At 37.5% G+C, this 17,856-nt stretch overlaps 1 protein-coding gene across 11 annotated transcripts in view; it reads right to left on the reverse strand.

The window, feature by feature from the left end:
• APOOL (apolipoprotein O like) overlaps positions 1–17,856 on the reverse strand; it is a 95,700-nt gene that overhangs the window by 33,329 nt on the left and 44,515 nt on the right. For all 11 annotated transcript variants that reach the window (XR_016227818.1, XR_016227817.1, XM_070066381.2 and 8 more), the window contains 3 exons: positions 7,089–7,208; positions 4,178–4,232; positions 1,967–2,065 (listed from right to left, as the gene is read on the reverse strand). Coding sequence is in view for 9 of the 11 variants with exons in the window: in XM_070066381.2 (XP_069922482.2) it covers positions 1,967–2,065; positions 4,178–4,232; positions 7,089–7,208 (274 nt within the window). In the remaining 2 variants the exon portion in view is untranslated. The remainder of the gene's footprint in view (positions 1–1,966; positions 2,066–4,177; positions 4,233–7,088; positions 7,209–17,856) is intronic.

Below are 17,856 nucleotides of genomic sequence, written 5' to 3' on the forward strand. Positions count from 1 at the left end.
TACACACTCTTCTAAAACATTACCCTTGTCATGTGGTTTTTGTTGACTCCTTGCTTTCCTTCTAGACATCTGGAATTTTGGTACATGTCACATAGACTATGTGATCAGCTTTCATGGAAACGTTAGTCACTCAGCTCTAATGAGCTTACCTCATTGACAATATCTCACTCACATTGTCACAACTCATTACTCGAAGAATTAAGCACATTCAATGTGACTCCACTAGACAGGACTCTTGAAAGTTTGTACTTGGTTTCCTCTAAACTTTGCCCTATGTGCCTTCTCCCTTTACTAATTTTACTTAGTATCCATTCACTGTAATAAATATTAGCAACGAGCATCACTACCTGTTGAACCCTTGGAGGTTTCTAAGCTAACCATCAAAACAGAGTGTGTCTTGGGGACCCTCCACACAGTGCTATAGTAAGAAAGAAGGGTAAAGTTGGTAAAGACACAGGGTACAAAGAGGCAAAGGAACCAAAAATATCAAGCCTCATGCTGAATGAGCATACTGAACTGAACTGTCTCCTTTAACAAACTCCATTCCAAGCTGGCTAATGTCAGTTTCCACTAACTTGGTCACAGTGAGACCAAGAGAGAAATCAAATTTTATCTAACACATCAGCATCTTTGTCTCAAATTCTCAATATAGCCCCTGGAATATGGGGGGGGGGGGAAGGTCATGACTAAGAAGAGAGAATTGGTTTGAGTGTACAGTATACACATTCAGATTGACATAAAACTCTCAAGGACTTTTGGTAGTTAGAGACTCTTAAGTTCTTTAAAAAATAAAGTTATGAAGACAAAATGGTAAATAATATTTTGAACCAGAATAACTATATATTTTAAAAATGTTATTTTATAATTATCATACTATAAGTGCTTGTAGTTCTACCCATTTTAAAATGAGTATAGTTATAACATCATACAACTACCACTTGCAATCAGGACATAGAATAGTTACATCATTTCTAAAAAATATCTCATAGTATCCATTTGTAATTGCACCTCTTCACTCCAAAAGCTGAGGCATAACTAAACTGTTCTGTTGTTTTGTCTAGAATGTTATCTAAATACAGTCATATACAGAGTGGTTTTTTTTTTCACTCAGATTCATCAAGATTGTGCATGTATCAAGAGCAGTATTCCTTCATATGGATGTGTTAGTCCAGCTTTGGGTGAATATGAATAGAGCTACCATAAACATGTGCATACTGGTTTTTCATTTCCCCAGGGAGCGAAATTGCTAAGTTTTATGGTACAATGTGTATTTAACTGTATGAAAAACTATCAAACTATTTTTCAGAATGGCTGTCTAATTTTACATTCTCACCTGTAATATGTGAGAGTTTCAGCTGCTCTCCATTTTTGTATGGTCAGTCATTTTAATTTAAGACATTCTACTAAGTCTGTCATGGTATCTCACTATGATTTTCATCTGTATTTTTCTAATGATTAACGACACTGAAAACATAATGCCTATATAAAAGTAGACACAGCATACTAGAAAATCTAAAAAAATTTCAGTGCCTGCATAGTGGCACAGCAGGTTAAGCCACGACCTGTAACACAGGCATCCCATATGAGCAGCAATCCAATCCAGCTCCCTCGTAATGCACCTAGAAAAGCAGGGGCAGATGGTGCAAGTGCTAGAGCCCTTGCCACCCATGTGGGAGACCCAGATGGAGTTCCAGGCACTAGGCTTCAGCCTAACCCAGGAACAGCTGTTGTGGTCATTTGGGAGTGAACTAGTGAATGGCAAATCAATCTCTCACGCGCGGGCTCGCTCGCTCTCACTCGCTCTCACTCGCTCTGTCTCTCCTGTCTTTCAAATAAATAAATAACTCTTTAAAAATTTAATAATTTTCATGATCACTTATACTAATAATATACAATGAGATTTTTTTCATGACTGTAAAATTTAGAAATGGCATCAAAAGGGTGAATATAGCTTTTAAAACACTACCTTTTCTTGCTGAAATCACGCCTGCCAATCCTGAAGCTGTAATCACTCCAATTTTCGGAAGAAAATCTCGAGGAGGATTCTTCACATATACATATGCATCTCAAGAAATCAATTTAAAATTAACATAAATGACTGATTACAATTGGGCATTCAGTATAGGTATAATGCAGAAAAGTTGAAGAGATTTATTAATAGTGGATGGTTTAAGTACTTCAAAAGAGCAATACAAAATTATGATTATGAGTCACAACCTAAAAAGCTAGCCACAATGTTTTCTTATTACAAAATAAAATTGTCCTTCTATGGTTGATTTAAATAATATTTGTTTTCTTAATTATATAGATGATTACAACACTTTAAAGAAATATATGATCCTAGAAGGTACATCTCAGTATGGATGAGTATAAGGCAAATTTCTTACTGTTTATGTAATACAGACCTATAATAAACATGCATCTGCCCTTATCTGTTCAAACACTGGTAGGATTCAGTAAGAACTCAGATACTTTACTAAGGATCGTTGAACAATAGTTTAGGGATACGCACAACCACTAGCAACTTGACTGGCCCTGTTCTAAAATAACCTCACAGCAGCCACCGCTCAGGGTAAAAATCAAAGATTAAAATGAGATGGGAGAGGCCGGCGCTGTGGCAAAGCAGGTTAACGCCCTGGCCTGAAGCACCGGCATCCCATATGAGTGCCAGTTTGAGTCCTGGCTGCTCCTCTTCCATTCCAGCTCTCTGCTATGGCCTGGGATAGCAGTAGAAGATGGCCCAAGTCCTTGGGCCCCTGCACCTGCATGGGAGACCTGGAAGAAGCTCCTGGCTCCTGGCTTCAGATTGGCGCAGCTCCGGCCATTGCAGCCATCTGGGGAGTGAACCATCAGATGCAAGATCTCTCTCTCTCTCTCTCTGACTTTCAAATAAATAAATAAGTAAATATTTTAAAAAATGAGATGGGAACTAGAACAAAAAGCAGGTGAAGAGTGGGCAACAGTCCAGATGCCTTGGCTTTTTATATATTTAATTGTTTTTGATTTCAAAAATATGTTTTTTATCATACTTGATTATTCAACAGCAAAAACCTATTCAATCATATTCTTCAAGATGAATGAGGGCTATAATTTTGAATTAATTCCTAATACATTAAATAATGATAATGCAAATACAGATCATCAACCTCATAGAGACATTTCAAATTTTAGCTGATCTTTCTGTTCCCCGTATGTGTCTATTTTGACAACGGGCACAGGCCAAGCATATTAGGAATCTATACCTATTGCCAAATGCTACTAATAAGCTACAGTCAAATATAATTGCTTTCCAGTATCAGCTTAAATATTCCATAGTGGCTGCTATAAAATTTCCTAGCAATTAATATCAAAGCACTATATACTCCAATAACAAATAGCACTAACTAATCAGCAACAGACAAATTTTTTGATTTATGAGTATATAATATGGATTCTGCAGCTAAAACAGAGCTTTCCATATAGGCACTGCCATTTACTAGCTATATGATCTTGGTAACCTACTTTAATCTTTTAAAGTTTAGTTTCCTAATATGTAAAATGGAAATAATCATAATATCAGCACAGAATTCTGACAAAATTATTTAGATAAATTATGTATAGTACTGCCTTAGCATATAATCACTGTTAAATAAATGGTACATACTATTTCTGGTATTATCAATAATATTGGTATTATCAATAATATTCATATATTATCAACAAACTATAATACAGGGTATCTCCTAAGTTGGTAAAAGCAAGATAATGGAAAACAGACCACGTTTCGTTTTTATTTCTCACATTTAAACATTCTGACTTAAAGACACAACAGGGGGCCAGCATTGTGGTGCAGAGGGTTAAACCACCTCCTGTAACACCAGCATCCCATACACGTGCCGGTTCACATCCTGGCTGCTCCAATCCTGGTCCAGCTCCCTGCTGATACACCTGGGAAAGTAGTGGAAGATGGCCCAAGTTCTTGGATGCCTGCATCCATGTGGGAGACATGAAAGTAGCTTCTACTCCTGGCTTCAGCCTGGCCGAGCCCTGGCTGTTGCAGCCATCTGGGGAGTGAACCAGTAGATGGAAGATCTCTCTCCCCCTGTCTCTCCCTCCTCTCTATAATCCTGCCTTTCAAACAAATAAAATAAATCTTTATAAATAGAACATTTCTAATTATGGATGTTCATTCACTCACCTTTTCCAAATTGCACTGTATCTGTTATCCCATTTTTCACGAAGACATAAACTCCCTAAGGAAAAAAAAAAAAAAGGAGAGAGGAAAAAAGACATCTACATATTTGAAGTGGTTCAAAATTAGGTAAAATAGCCTACATCTCTAAGCTGACTTAGCATTACACCCAAATCTAAATAAATCCCATTTATTCACTATGAGGATACTTGCTACTTGCTTAACAGCTTTTGTTCACTTCTTGCTTTTCATTCTGTTTAACATGGATAGCATGTTTACTCTTTTGCTCCTATAAGTGGGTAATATCTATAAATTAATCCGAACATCTTAAAGAAAAGATATTGAAGAAATATAAAAGATTTTATCATGTTCTTTTATAATAGCCTAGAAAAATTAGTGGAATTTAAATATAGCATGAAAGAAGGTATATTGAAGTAATAACTGATTAATAAAGAGGCAACAGCAACAACATAATGATTTGAGGAGAAAACAGAAACAAAAACAAAAAAGGCCTAAAGGAAAAGAGCGTCAACTCCTCACTTTTTTTTTTTTTACTGTGCATTAGAATGAGAAAAAAATATAAATTTGACATTCATCACAGGATAGAAATCATCCTAAACAGACTAGTGTTCATCTTGCCTTTAAAAAGGAACATAAATTTTCTTTAAATCAAGATTATCTCACCCCATTGGAAGTATTAAAGCTTTAAAAAATATTTTAATGCAAAAAAGATTATTATAAATACTTATTGAAGGATAAACATTATTTTACTTATATCAGAAGAAAAATGAAATCACAAAATGATTCACCCACAGTCATACTGTACTCTACTGAAGGAAGCAGAAAAGACAATCTAAACATATAGTCTTTGTCTAAACTAGCTGCTATGAAACAATGGGATAAAAATGAGAACAAAAGAGAATTTCAAAGCAGGGAAAATAAAAATTGTATAGATAGAAAGGAAATAAGTTACTGCTATTGAGACATCTTGGTCTAGTAATTCTGTCTTAGGTAGTTTAATGGTGGTATGAGATACACAGGAACAATCTGTTCATCCTAGTTTACAGCTGCATAAATCAACACAGATCCCCATTACCACTGAGCTACTTCTCTTACGGACTGTCTCTAGATGATAATTTCACCTTCTAAGTTAAAATACCTATTGACAAGTTGGTTGGGAATCATTTAACAATTAAGAAAAAAGCTACCACTTTGGGAAACTTTTTCTTAGCAGCTGTATTTAGGAATTCATTTTTACCACTGGGGGTCACTGCTACCTAAATTCCAAAAGACTTCTGAGTAGAAGTATGAATCGAAAGTGCCCTACATGATTCTAAGTTTAATGTAGAATGTAGACAAAGATAATTTTCAGAGAATAAGTTACGTTTTTAGGGGAAAATCAGAGGGGAAAGTTGTTTATATTGAAGATGAAACCTGTTTCAGCATATTAACAGAATAAAATGTTCTTTTAGTATTAAATTGTGTGATAGTTACACCAGCAATTTAAAGATATCTCGGGAACAATTTCCTCACTGAAGACAAATTTGAGAACTCTATGGAAAATTAGGCCTCAGGAGACTAGAGTCTGAGTCATCTAGCTATTGGCATGTAGCCTGAGGGGCATGATTCAGACCATAATTACTTAAGATATTTCCTTCAGAGATCGAACTATCAGAAGTGTCTAGTACAAGCAGTACCATTAGAAGCATATGACAAGTACAAATTTCCAAAAATAACACCACGAATTCATCAGATGTTCGAAATATCATTTGGAATGACCACAATTCATCGATTTGATATTTAACTTAATGATATATTATTTTTCATAAGCTCATTAGAATTTCCTTTTTAAAACAAATGGATTAAAAACTAAAGAAAAAAACCACAAGCGTCCACAAGCAGATAGGTTGTATAGGTTGTATTTGAGGAAAAGTTATGTGGTTAATATGTCAGTATGATGAAAACACTGGTAGCAACATTATCATTATAATTCTGGCAATGGAGATGCTGATGCTAACATATCTGCTTAGGTAATGATAATGAAACATCAGTGTTGTATCAGTTTATTCCATCATTCTACTACTAGGTAATGCTACTTGAAGGCTAAGCATTAAAATGAGGTGAGTTTTACTTTACCCAGTAGCTGACTGTAGTCAGAATGGTCTCAAGAACTAAACACAACAAGTGAGTAACATTTTGCTCTGCCAAATAAGGAACAATTCAGAATTAATTTCTGAACTTCACGTAAAAGGGAAGCAATATTTTGTACATGTTAGGTGGTAAAAATTCTTGCTGAACTACTTTAATCTATACGGGAGTGGTATAAAAGTTTAAATATGGCTACAAATTCTTTACTATTACTCTTACTGAAAAATGAAATCCAATCCCCCTCTTTTTAAAACTTGGTTGGGGTTAGCCATGGTGACTTGATTTAACAAAAGAATGTTGTAGAGGTGAATTTACTGGACATCTGAAGATAGGTAAGAAGCTTGGGAAATTCTGCCCACTGCTTGTAACACTATATTTAGGAGCCCTAAACTGTCCATGTAAGTTATCGAACTACCTTTAGCCAACCTGCTTGAGAGACAATGTGTAGGTGCTCTAGTCAACAATCTCAGCTGAGCACAGCCTTCTAGCCCCCTTGACAAGGTGCCAGAGATGTGAATGAACTGCCTTGGAGTTTCTAGATCAGCCCGTTTGCCAGATAAACAGCACTGAATGACCTCTATTAACATTACATGCAACAGAAGAATTGCTTCTCTGAACTCTGAGCAAACTCCTGACCCACAAAATCATGAGACATAATAGTTGTTATTTTAAGCCACTAACTTTTGGGGTCATTTTCACACACCAACAGGTACAATTAAGTTATGATTAATGAACAATTCATCAGAAACCTGACACAGAATTGACTTACCTTGCACCAGCCAACATAACGACCAACTCTCTTACGAATGGATGCAAAACCCATTTGTAAATGACCAGGCTGCTCGTCAATATATTTGGATCGGAGAGGTGGTGCAGCATATATGGGGAGCTAGAAGCAAAAAAAATGAGAATAATGAAAGTCAGGGTAGTGGTTTATTTCTAAATGTAATGGGGTGAGAAGATAAGGGATTCTTTTTTTTTTTTAATTACTTATTTTTAAAGGCAGAGTTACAGAGCCAGAAGGAGAGACAAACACAGAGAGAAAGCTCTTCCATTTGCTGGTTCACTCCACAGAATACTACAACAACCAATGCTAGGGAAGGCTGAAGCTAGGAGCCTGGAGCTTCACTTGGTTGGGTCTCCCACATGGGTTGCAGGGGCCCAAGCACATGGGCCATGTCCCATTGATCATCAGCAGGAAGCTGGATCAGAAATTTAGCAACCAGGACACAAACTATCACCCAAATGGACGTAGACATCATAAGTGTTGGCTTTACCAGCTACACTACAACACTGTCCCCAAGGGATTTTGTTTTGTTTTTCCTTTACATTGGGCGGCCGCTACATGGTTATTCATCATCATCATCATTATTATTGATCATATACTAAATAACAGAATTTTCATTCTACTCAATAATTAAAAGCAAATATAAATATAAAAGAGTATCGAAATTTTAACCAGAAAAACTTTTCCTTTAAAAAAAATGAAAAATTAAGGGCAGGTATTTGGAATAGCAGTTAAGACATTTTAGATTCCCGCATCCTATATAAGAATGCCTGGAAGTCCCAGTTCCACTCTCGATTCCAGCTTCCTGCTAACTGTACACCTTGGGAAGCACCAGTTACTGGCTCAAGTATTTTGGTCCCTGCTACTCAAGGGAGAGACTAAGCTCCTGGCTACATCCTGGCACAGCCCCAGTTATGGTAGGCATCTGAGGAATAAACCAGTAGGTGGTAGTGTGCATGCGCTCTTACTGTCTCTCTCTCTCTCTCCTAAATATTTTTTAAAAGAAAGCAATTTTGGGGGCTTCCATGATGGCGGAATAGGGAGGGAGCTTAATGCTCTAGTCTAGGAGAAGGTAGTTGAAAAAAAATAGAGTGTATTCTCAGGGAAGTTAGGGAGAACATAGCAGAAGAAACTACGCAAATTAGAGGGACATAGTGGACCTATGTGGAGGGTGTGGATGCCCATAACTCAGGACCCCAGCAGCCAAGAGCTTCCACACCAGCACTGGAGAGTGAGATGAGACCATATTGCAATAGCCCAAGCCAGAGGCGATAAGGCTGCAGGAAGAGCCTAGAGGGAACCAGGCTTGGAGCCCCATGTAGGATAGTGTACTTGCCAAACTAGAGGAGGAAAAAAAAAAAGGAGGGGCATGTTTCTCTCTGTGTGATCACCTTGCAACTGCATACTGTAACAAGCTGACAGAGTGGGAAACATTTTGGACATACATAACAGCTGAGCCAGCTCGTGTCTGTGCCCAGCAACTAGCAGATTAGGGACTCCTGACTCTGGAGGGGAGACTAACTAAAAGGGGGCTGGGTGCTTGTGACTATGGAAGGCTTGTGTGCTGAGAATGTGAAAAAATTGAGGCTATGTAGGAGGGATCATGGTGTGGCTGGGACTTTGAGCAGTTACTGTGGGAGACTCCAAAGGCTCAGGGCTCCCTGGTTACCTGGTGAGAGACATTGCTGAGGAATCTGAGCTTACACTGAGGACTGCACAGATCCTTTGTGTGGTCCTTGTGGCAGAGCAGACAAATATTATACCCACCAGGGCTAGTGCTCAGGCATTGGTCTCCTTTGAGGAGAGGAGCTCAGGCATTGGCCTCCTTTGAGGAGAGGAATAAACCTCCCCCCTAATTAAAACAAAAAAGGAGATTTTACCACGCCAAACCTCAGTGTGTCACCCTAGACACACGCTTTATTCTGGAGAACTGAACAGAGCTCCCTGGCCACACCCTCTACATGTACAAAGATAAAAGAGGAAGGAAGGAAGGAAGGAAGGAAGGAAGGAACCAACAAATATCTCCACGAATGCCAAATAACAAACTCACCAATTCAAGAATCAAGAATAAGGAAGACAACACAATGCCCCCAAAAGAATACAACACTTCAATACTGCATTGTAAGGAGACGAGATTGAAGAAATGCCAGAAATGGAATTCAAAGAGTTGATTGTAAAATTATATATAAGTAATGAGAAGCAAATGCACAAAGTACTGAAATTCATACAGGAAATGAAAGAAAACTTCTCCCACGAAATTGAGATTTAAAGGGAAATCAAAATGAAATGAAGAATTCAATAGAACAAATAAAAAATGCAGGGGAAAGCCTTAACAACAGAATCAGTGAAGCAGAAGACAGAATATCCAAATTAGAAGACAAAGCACAGGAAATTATAAAATCGGACCAAAAACAAGAGGAAATTAGAAAACTAAAAAACAGTGTTGGAAATCTATAGGATACTATCAAATAACCCAACATACAGGTTCTAGGAGTTTCTGAAGATATGGAACGAGAGAAAGGTTTAGAAGGCCTTTTCACTGAAATAATAACAAAAAATATTCCTAATTTGGAGAAAGAAAGGGACATCCAAGTACAGGAAGCACAAAGAACCCCTAATAAACATGACCAGGAAAGATATTTACCATGACACATTGTTATCAACCTCACCACAGTAAATAAAAAAGAAAATATTCTAGAATGTGCACAAGAGAAACATCAGATTATTTTCAGAGGATCTCCAATTAGACTCACAGTGGACGTCTCATCAGAAACCCTACAGGCTAGGAGAAAATGGAGAGATATTGTCCAGGTCTTAAGAGAAAAAAACTGTCAACCCTGAATACTATACCCTGCAAAGCTCTCATTTATGAATGATGGTGAAATAATGACCTTCCATAACAAACAGATATAATTTGTCACCACTAGTCTGGCCCTGTAAAGATGCTTAAGGATTTGCAGCACACAGAAACACAGAAATATGGTAATCACTACGAAAGAAAGTAAAGGAAAAAAATCTCCCAGGAAAATACAAAGGGAATTCAAGGTAAACAATAAGAATTTTTAAGGAAAAAAGGCAGGGCAAAGTCATTACTTACCAATAGTCACCTTGAATGTAAATGGCCTTAACTCTCCAGTTAAAAGAAATAGACTGGCTGGATGGATTAAAAAACAAAACTCATTTATTTGTTGCTTACAAAAAACACATCTTTCCAACAAAGATGCACGCAGACTTTAGGTGAAATGATGGATAAAGATATTCCATGCCAACAGAAACCAAAGAAGAGCTGGTGTAGCCATCCTAATATCAGACAAAATAGACTTTAACACAAAAACTATTAAAAGAGACAAAGAGGGGCACTATGTAATGATTAAGGGATCAATTCAACAGGAAGATGTCACTATTATAAACGTACATGCACCTAATTACAAGGCACCTGGCTATTTAAAAGAAATGTTAATGGATCTAAAGAAAACACAGACTTAAATACAATAGTAATGGTTGACTTAAATACCCCACTTTCAGAAATGGACAGATCAACCAGACAGAAAACCAGCAAGGATAAAACAGAGTTAATGGACACTACTGACCAAATGGACCTAACAGATATCTACAGAACTTTTCATCCTACAGTTGCAGAATATACATTCTTGTCTCCGGTGCATGGAACTTTCTCTAGGATTGACCACATCCTAGGCCATAAAGCACACCTCAGAAAATTAAACAAACAAACAAAAACCCAAAAGAATACCATGAATTTTTTCATACCACAAAGGAATTAGGCTGGAAATCAGCAACACAGGGATCTATAGAACATATGCAAACACACCGAGACTGAACAACATGCTCCTGAATGAACAGTCGATCATAGAAGAGTTCAAAAGAGAAATCAAAAAATTTCTGGAAACATGAAGACGCCAATACAACCTACCAAAACTTATGGGAAACAGCAAAAGCAGTGTTAAGAGGAAAGTTTACAGCAATTGATGCCTACATCAAGAAACTGGAAAGGCACGAAATAAATGAGCTATCAATGCATCTCAAGGATCTAAAAAAAAAAAAAAAACAAAAAAACAAAACTGCGAACCAGAGCCAAAACCAATAGGAGAAAAGAAATAATTAAAATTAGAGAAGAAATCAACAAAACTGAATCAAAAAATATAAATGATCATTAAAACGAAACGAAGAGATGGTTTTTTTGAAAAAATAAAGAAAATTGACAGATCATTGACCCAATTAACCAAAAAAAAGCAGAGAAGACCCAAATCAATAAAATTAGAGATGAAAAATGAAATGTAACAACAGACACCACAGAACTAAAAAGAATCATCAGAAATTATTACAAAGAATTGCATTCCAACAAACTGGGAAACCCAGAAAAAATGGAGAGATTCCTGGACACATACAACCTACCTAAATTGAGCCAATCAAATCCAGTAACACATCAAAAAGATCATCCACCCGGACCAAGTGGGATTTATCCCTGGTATGCAGGGATGGATCAACATTAGCAAATCAATCAACATAATATATCACATTAATAAACTGAAGAACAAAAACCATATGATTATCTCAATAAATGCAGAGGATGCACTTGATAAAATACAGTATCCCTTCATGATGAAAACTCTAAGCAAATTGGGTATAGAAGGAACATTGCTCATCCCAATCAAGGCAATTTAGGACAAACCCATGGCCAAAATCCTTGAATGGGGGATAAGGTAGAAGCATTCCCACTGAAATTCAGTACCAGAAAAGAATGCTCACTGTCACCATTGCTAATCTATACAGTCCTGGAAGTTTTAGCCATAGCCATTAGGCAAAGACAAAGAAATCAAAGGAATACAAATTGGGAAGGAGGAAATCAAACTATCCCTATTTGCAGATGACATGATCTATATGTAGGGGATCAAAAAGATCCCAGCAAGAGACTATTAGATCTCATAGAAGAGTTGGGTAAAGTAGCAGGACATGAAATCAATACACAGAAACCAATAGCCTTTGTATACACAGACAATGCCATGGCTGAGAATGAACTTTGAAGATCAATCCCATTCACAATAGTTACAAAAAAAATCAAATACCTTGGAATAAATTTAACCAAGAATGTCAAAGATCTCAACGATGAGAATTACAAAACACTAAAGAAAGAAATAGAAGATACCAAAAAAAAGGAAAAATCTTCCATGTTCATGGATTAAAAGAATATCATCAAAATATCCATTCTTCTGAAAGCAATTTACAGATTCAACATGATACCAATCAGAATACAAAAGACAATCTTCTCAGCTATAGAAAAAATGATGCTGAAACTCATATGGAAACACAGAAAACCTTGAATAGCTAACGCAATTTTATACAACAAAAACAAAGCCAAAGGCATCACAATACCAGATTTCAAGACATACAACAAGGCAGTTATAATCAAGAAAACCTAGTACTGGTACAAAACAAATGGATAAGCCAACGGAACAGAATAGAAATGCCAGAAATCAATCCAAGCATCTAAAATCAACTTATATTTGACCAAGGAGCTAAAACCAATCCCTGGAGCAAGGACAGTCTCTTCAAGAAACGGTGCTGGGAAAACTGGATTTCCACATGCAGAAGTATGAAGCAAGACCCCTAACTTACACCTTTCACAAACATTCACTCAACATGGATTAAAAATCTAAATCTATGATTTGACACCATCAAATTACTATAGAACACTGGGGAAACCCTGCTAACCATTGGCACAAAGAGTTCTTGGAAGAGACCCCAGAGGCACAGGCAGTCAAAGCCCAAGTTAACAAATGGGATTACATCAAATTGAGAAGAGGCAACCAACAGAATGGGAGAAATTATTTGCAAACTATGCAACTAATAAAGGATTAATAGCCAGAATATACAAAGAGATCAAGAAACTCCACAACAACAAAACAAACAACCCAGTTAAGAAATGAGCAAAGGGCTTTAATAGACATTTTTCAATAGGAAATCCAAATGGCCAACAGACACATGAAAAAATGTTCAGGATCACTAGTCGTCAGGGAAATGAAAATCAAAACCACAATGAAGTTTCATCTCATCCCAGTTAGACTGACTTTCATACAGAAATCAACAAATACAAATGCTGGCGAGGATGTTGGGGAAAATGTACCCTAATCCACTGTTAGTGGGAATGCAAACTAGTAAAGGCACTATGGAGACAATGTAGAGATACCTCAGAGATTTGAATATGAACCTACCATATGACCCAGCCATCCCACTCCTGGGAATTTATCCAAGGGAAATGAAATCAGTAAATAAAAGAGCTATCTGTACCTCCATGTTTATTACAGCTCAATTCACAATAGTTAAGACATGGAATCAACCTGAATGCCCCTCAACCGAAGACTGGATAAAGAAATTATGGGATAATGTACACTATGGAGTACTACACAGTGGTAAAAAAAAAAATGAAATATAGTCATTTGCAACAAAATGGATAAATCTGGAAAACATCATACTTAGTGAAATAAGTCCATCCCAAAGGGACAATTACCATATGTTCTCCTTGATCTGTGAGAACTAATAGAGTACCTAAAACAAAATATGTAGAAGTGAAATTGACACTTCAAGAAGGGATGGCTTGATTGGCCCTTGTCTTGACCGTTGAGGAACATTTTTTTTCCATAATATTTGTTGAACTCTTAACACAGAGTTAATCATATCTGTATAAAGTCAATTAAGGATGGAGCTCAGTAAAAAATAAGAGTGGGAATAAAAGAGGGAGGATAACATTTATAACTGCAAAGCTGTATAGTTCTTCACACATTCCTACAGTTTTATTTCCAATGGTACAGTTTAAAAACTTGCCATGGGACCCCAAATCCCATTAAGCTGGGTGATAAAAATGCCTTCATAAGTGTTAAAGTAATCGTATTATGTGTTAAAGTGAACATACAGATAGGAATAAGTGTTAAGGTGATTATATATATAGGATCAAGTGTCTGGTAGTAATAATAAGAATTAAAAAGGAGAAAATGTTCCAACATGGGAAGCAGTCCACACAGCAGAATTACAGAAAGATAATCACTTGAAGTTGTAGTCTGACCGCAAAATCAGCCCTTAAGGCATCCTGATCTGCTTAAAGCCCATGAGAACATTCCAGGCATGGAAAGCCAAGACACTGTGGCAAAAAATGTTCCGCATGAAGGAACTCTCTGAATGAGACCCCAGTGGAAAGAAGTGCCCATCAAAGAAGGTGTACTTTTCTCTAAAGGGAGGAGAGAACTTCCACTTTGCTTATGGCCTTGTCTAAATACTGACAGAGTTTATGGATTCAAAAGGCTTCCTTAGCCTAGGCAGCTCATGTCAAGAGCCTCTGGTGCTCACTAATGTCACACATAGGAGTGTTGATTGTTAAATTAACAGCAGGAGTCATTGCACACTAACTCCCCATGTAGGACCTCTGTCCTTAATGTGTTGTATTATGAGAGTTAATTGTAAAACTTGTTCTCAAATGGTTTTGTGTTTTGTGTGTGTGTGTGTGTGTGTGTGTGTAAATTGTTGAAATCTTCACTTAGTATAGAGTTGGTCTTTCGTGTACAAAGTTAATTGAAAATGAATCTTAACAGAGACTGGAACTGGGAAGGGGGGGAGGGGTGAGAGTGTGGGTAGGAGGGCAGGTATATATGGTGGGAAGAATAACTATGTTCCTAAAGTTGTACTTATGAAAGAAAGGAAGAAGAAAGGAAGAAAGGAAGAAAGGAAGAAAGGAAGAAAGGAAGAAAGGAAGAAAGGAAGAAAGGAAGGAAGGAAGGAAGGAAGGAAGGAAGGAAGGAAGGAAGGAAGGAAGGAAAAAAGGAAGGAAGATGAATTTGGGGGTAAAAAAGTGAGCAATTTTAGGAGCTGGTGCTGTGAGCACTGTGATGTAGTGGGTTAAGTATTTGCCTGCAATGCTGGCACCCAATTGGGCACTAGTTCAAGTCCCAGCTGCTCTACTTCCCATCCAGCTCCCTGATGATGGTCTGGGAAAGCAGTGGAACATGGTCCAAGTGCTTGGGCACTGCACCTGCACAGGGGACCTGGAAGAGGCTCCTGGCTCATGACTTTGGTTTGGCACAGCTGCAGCCATTGCGGCCAGTTGGGGAGTGAACCAGTGGATGGAAGACCTCTCTCTCTCTCTGCAACTCTGACTTTCAAATAAATAAATAAATTTTTTTAAAAAAATAAAATATTGCAACTGAGTCCAAAAAGTTCAAGTGTTTTTTAAAAGGTTTTAATGAATTTTAAAGAACCACAAGTTCACCATGTCACATTCTAAGGCTGGTTATAAGTATGCTTGATTGTATGTACTCAAAAGAAAATATCAAAACTAATGTGATGTTAGGCACCATAAATAGAAATATCTAAGACAAAATAAGGCAGAGTCTGACTCTATCATATAGCAGTCAAAATACTTACAACTGAAGAAAATGGTAACCATCTTGAAATGTATGATAGATAATGATCACGATAATGAAGGAACTCAAAATTATGACATATGAGAACTGGCTAAAGAAACTAATATGCTTATCCAGGAGGCAAAATTACTGAAAGTATAACTGACATCTGAAGGGTTGTTTCTTTGGAAAAAGAGATGAGAATCTTTATGTATGGCACCAATGCAACAGGCACAGCACCAATGCATAGACGTTATTATGAGACAAATTACTGTTTGCTGTAAGAACACACCTTATGTCAAATGAGAAATGAAACAGGCTCCTTAGGTTCCTTTACTCAGTGTTTTATACATGTGGAAGACAAATGGCCATTAACTGTGCCAACTGTAGAAAGAGTTACAGTACCACACAGGAGGATGATTTAGAAAACATCTATGGTCATTCCCAAATCTAAGATCCTAATGATTTTCTTAAACTGAGGTTGTGTAATGAGGGTGTACCTTTATAAAAATTTTAAAACAATATTTTCCGTTATTTATTCATTTTTTACTTTTTTTCATGCTAATGTGCTACTGATAAAGAGAACAAACTCAGTGTAGCTTATAAAATTCTAAAAATATAATAATAGTCCATCCCTCCTATCTTAGTTTTTGAAACAAATTATTTTTAATTTACATTATAGCCAAAGGCTTAATGGTCCACTGAATAGAGTTTAACAAGTAAAAAGTAAAAAGTCAAAAGACGCTAGTTCAGCGGGAACATGGGAAAGGGCTATAAACAGCAATCAACAAATGAAAAGATGAAAATTTCAATCCTATATGTTTTAAAACAATCACAGATCATTAAAACTATAGTAGTATATCATTTTTTAAAGATTTATTTATTTGAAAGAGAGAGAGAGGGAGGGAAGGAGGGAAGGAGGGAGGGAGGGAGGGAGAGAGGTGTCTTCCATCTGCTGGTTCACTCCCCAAATGGCCACAGTGGCTGGAGCTGTGCCAATCTGAAGCCAGGAGCCAGGAGCTTCTTCCTGGTCTCCCATGTGGGTGCATGGGCCCAAGGACTTGGGCCATCTTCCACTGATTCCCCAGGCCATAGCAGAGACCTGGATAGGAAGTAGAGCAGCCAGGTCTCAAACCAGTGCCCATATGGGATGCCGGCAGTGCAGGTGGCGCCTTTACCCACTATGCCATAGCGCCAGCCCCAGTAGTGTATCATTTTTAACCATGGTTTCACAAAGATATACAACTAAGTTTCACAAAACTATATTTGTAGCAATATTGACACATATAGGCTTTTACTTGCTTTTGTTTTCTGGGTTTTTTTTTTCTTCATTTTACCTCCCACATAAAAGGGAGAACATGAGGTACTTGTCTTTCTGTGTCTGCTTATTTCACTCAACATCAGATGGCTTATACAATCTTAGACCCTATGCTATTTATTGATTTTGATAATTTAGAATTTTAGATGTTTGAGGGACTGGCATTATGGCACATTGGGTTAAGCTGCAGCCTGCAATGCCAGCATCCCATATGGATGCTGGTTTATATCCTGGCTGCTTTTCTTTGGGTCCAGTTACCTGCTAATATGCCTGGGAAAGCAGCAGATGATGGTCCAAGTACTTGGGCCCCTACCACCCACATGGGAGACCCAGATGGACTTCCAGGCCTCCAACCACTGCAGTCATGTGGGAAGTGAACCAGTAGATGGATGATCTGTCTCTCCCTCCCTGTAACTCTGCCCTGCAAGTAAGTATTTTTTTTAAAAAAATGATTTTTAGATGTTTGTGTTAAATACAATGTGTATTTTTTTAACTTTTATTTAATGAATATAACTTTCCAAAGTACAGCTTATGGATTACAATGGCTTCCCCCCCATAATGTCCCTCCCACCCGCAACCCTCCCCTTTCCCACTCCCTCTCCCCTTCCATTCACATCAAGATTCATTTTCGATTCTCTTTATATACAGAAGATCAGTTTAGCATACATTAAGTAAAGATTTCAACAGTTTGCTCCCACACAGAAACATAAAGTGAAAAATACTGTTTGAATACTAGTTATAGTATTAAATCTCAATGTATAGCACACTAAGGACAAAGATCCTACATGAGGAGTAAATGCACAGTGACTCCTGTTGTTGACTTAACAAATTGACACTCTTGTTTATGGCCTCAGTAATCACCCTAGGCTCTTGTCATGAGCTGCCAAGGCTATGGAAGCCCCCTGAGTTCACTGACTCTGATCATATTTAGACAAGGCCATGGTCAAAGTGGAAGTTCTCTCCTCCCTTCAGAGAAAGGTACCTCCTTCTTTGATGGCCTGTTCTTTCCACTGGGATCTCACTC

Source organism: Oryctolagus cuniculus, chromosome X (assembly GCF_051225735.1).
Source record: "Oryctolagus cuniculus isolate XC-2025 breed Fujian yellow rabbit chromosome X, ASM5122573v1, whole genome shotgun sequence".
Lineage (NCBI taxonomy): Eukaryota > Metazoa > Chordata > Mammalia > Lagomorpha > Leporidae > Oryctolagus > Oryctolagus cuniculus.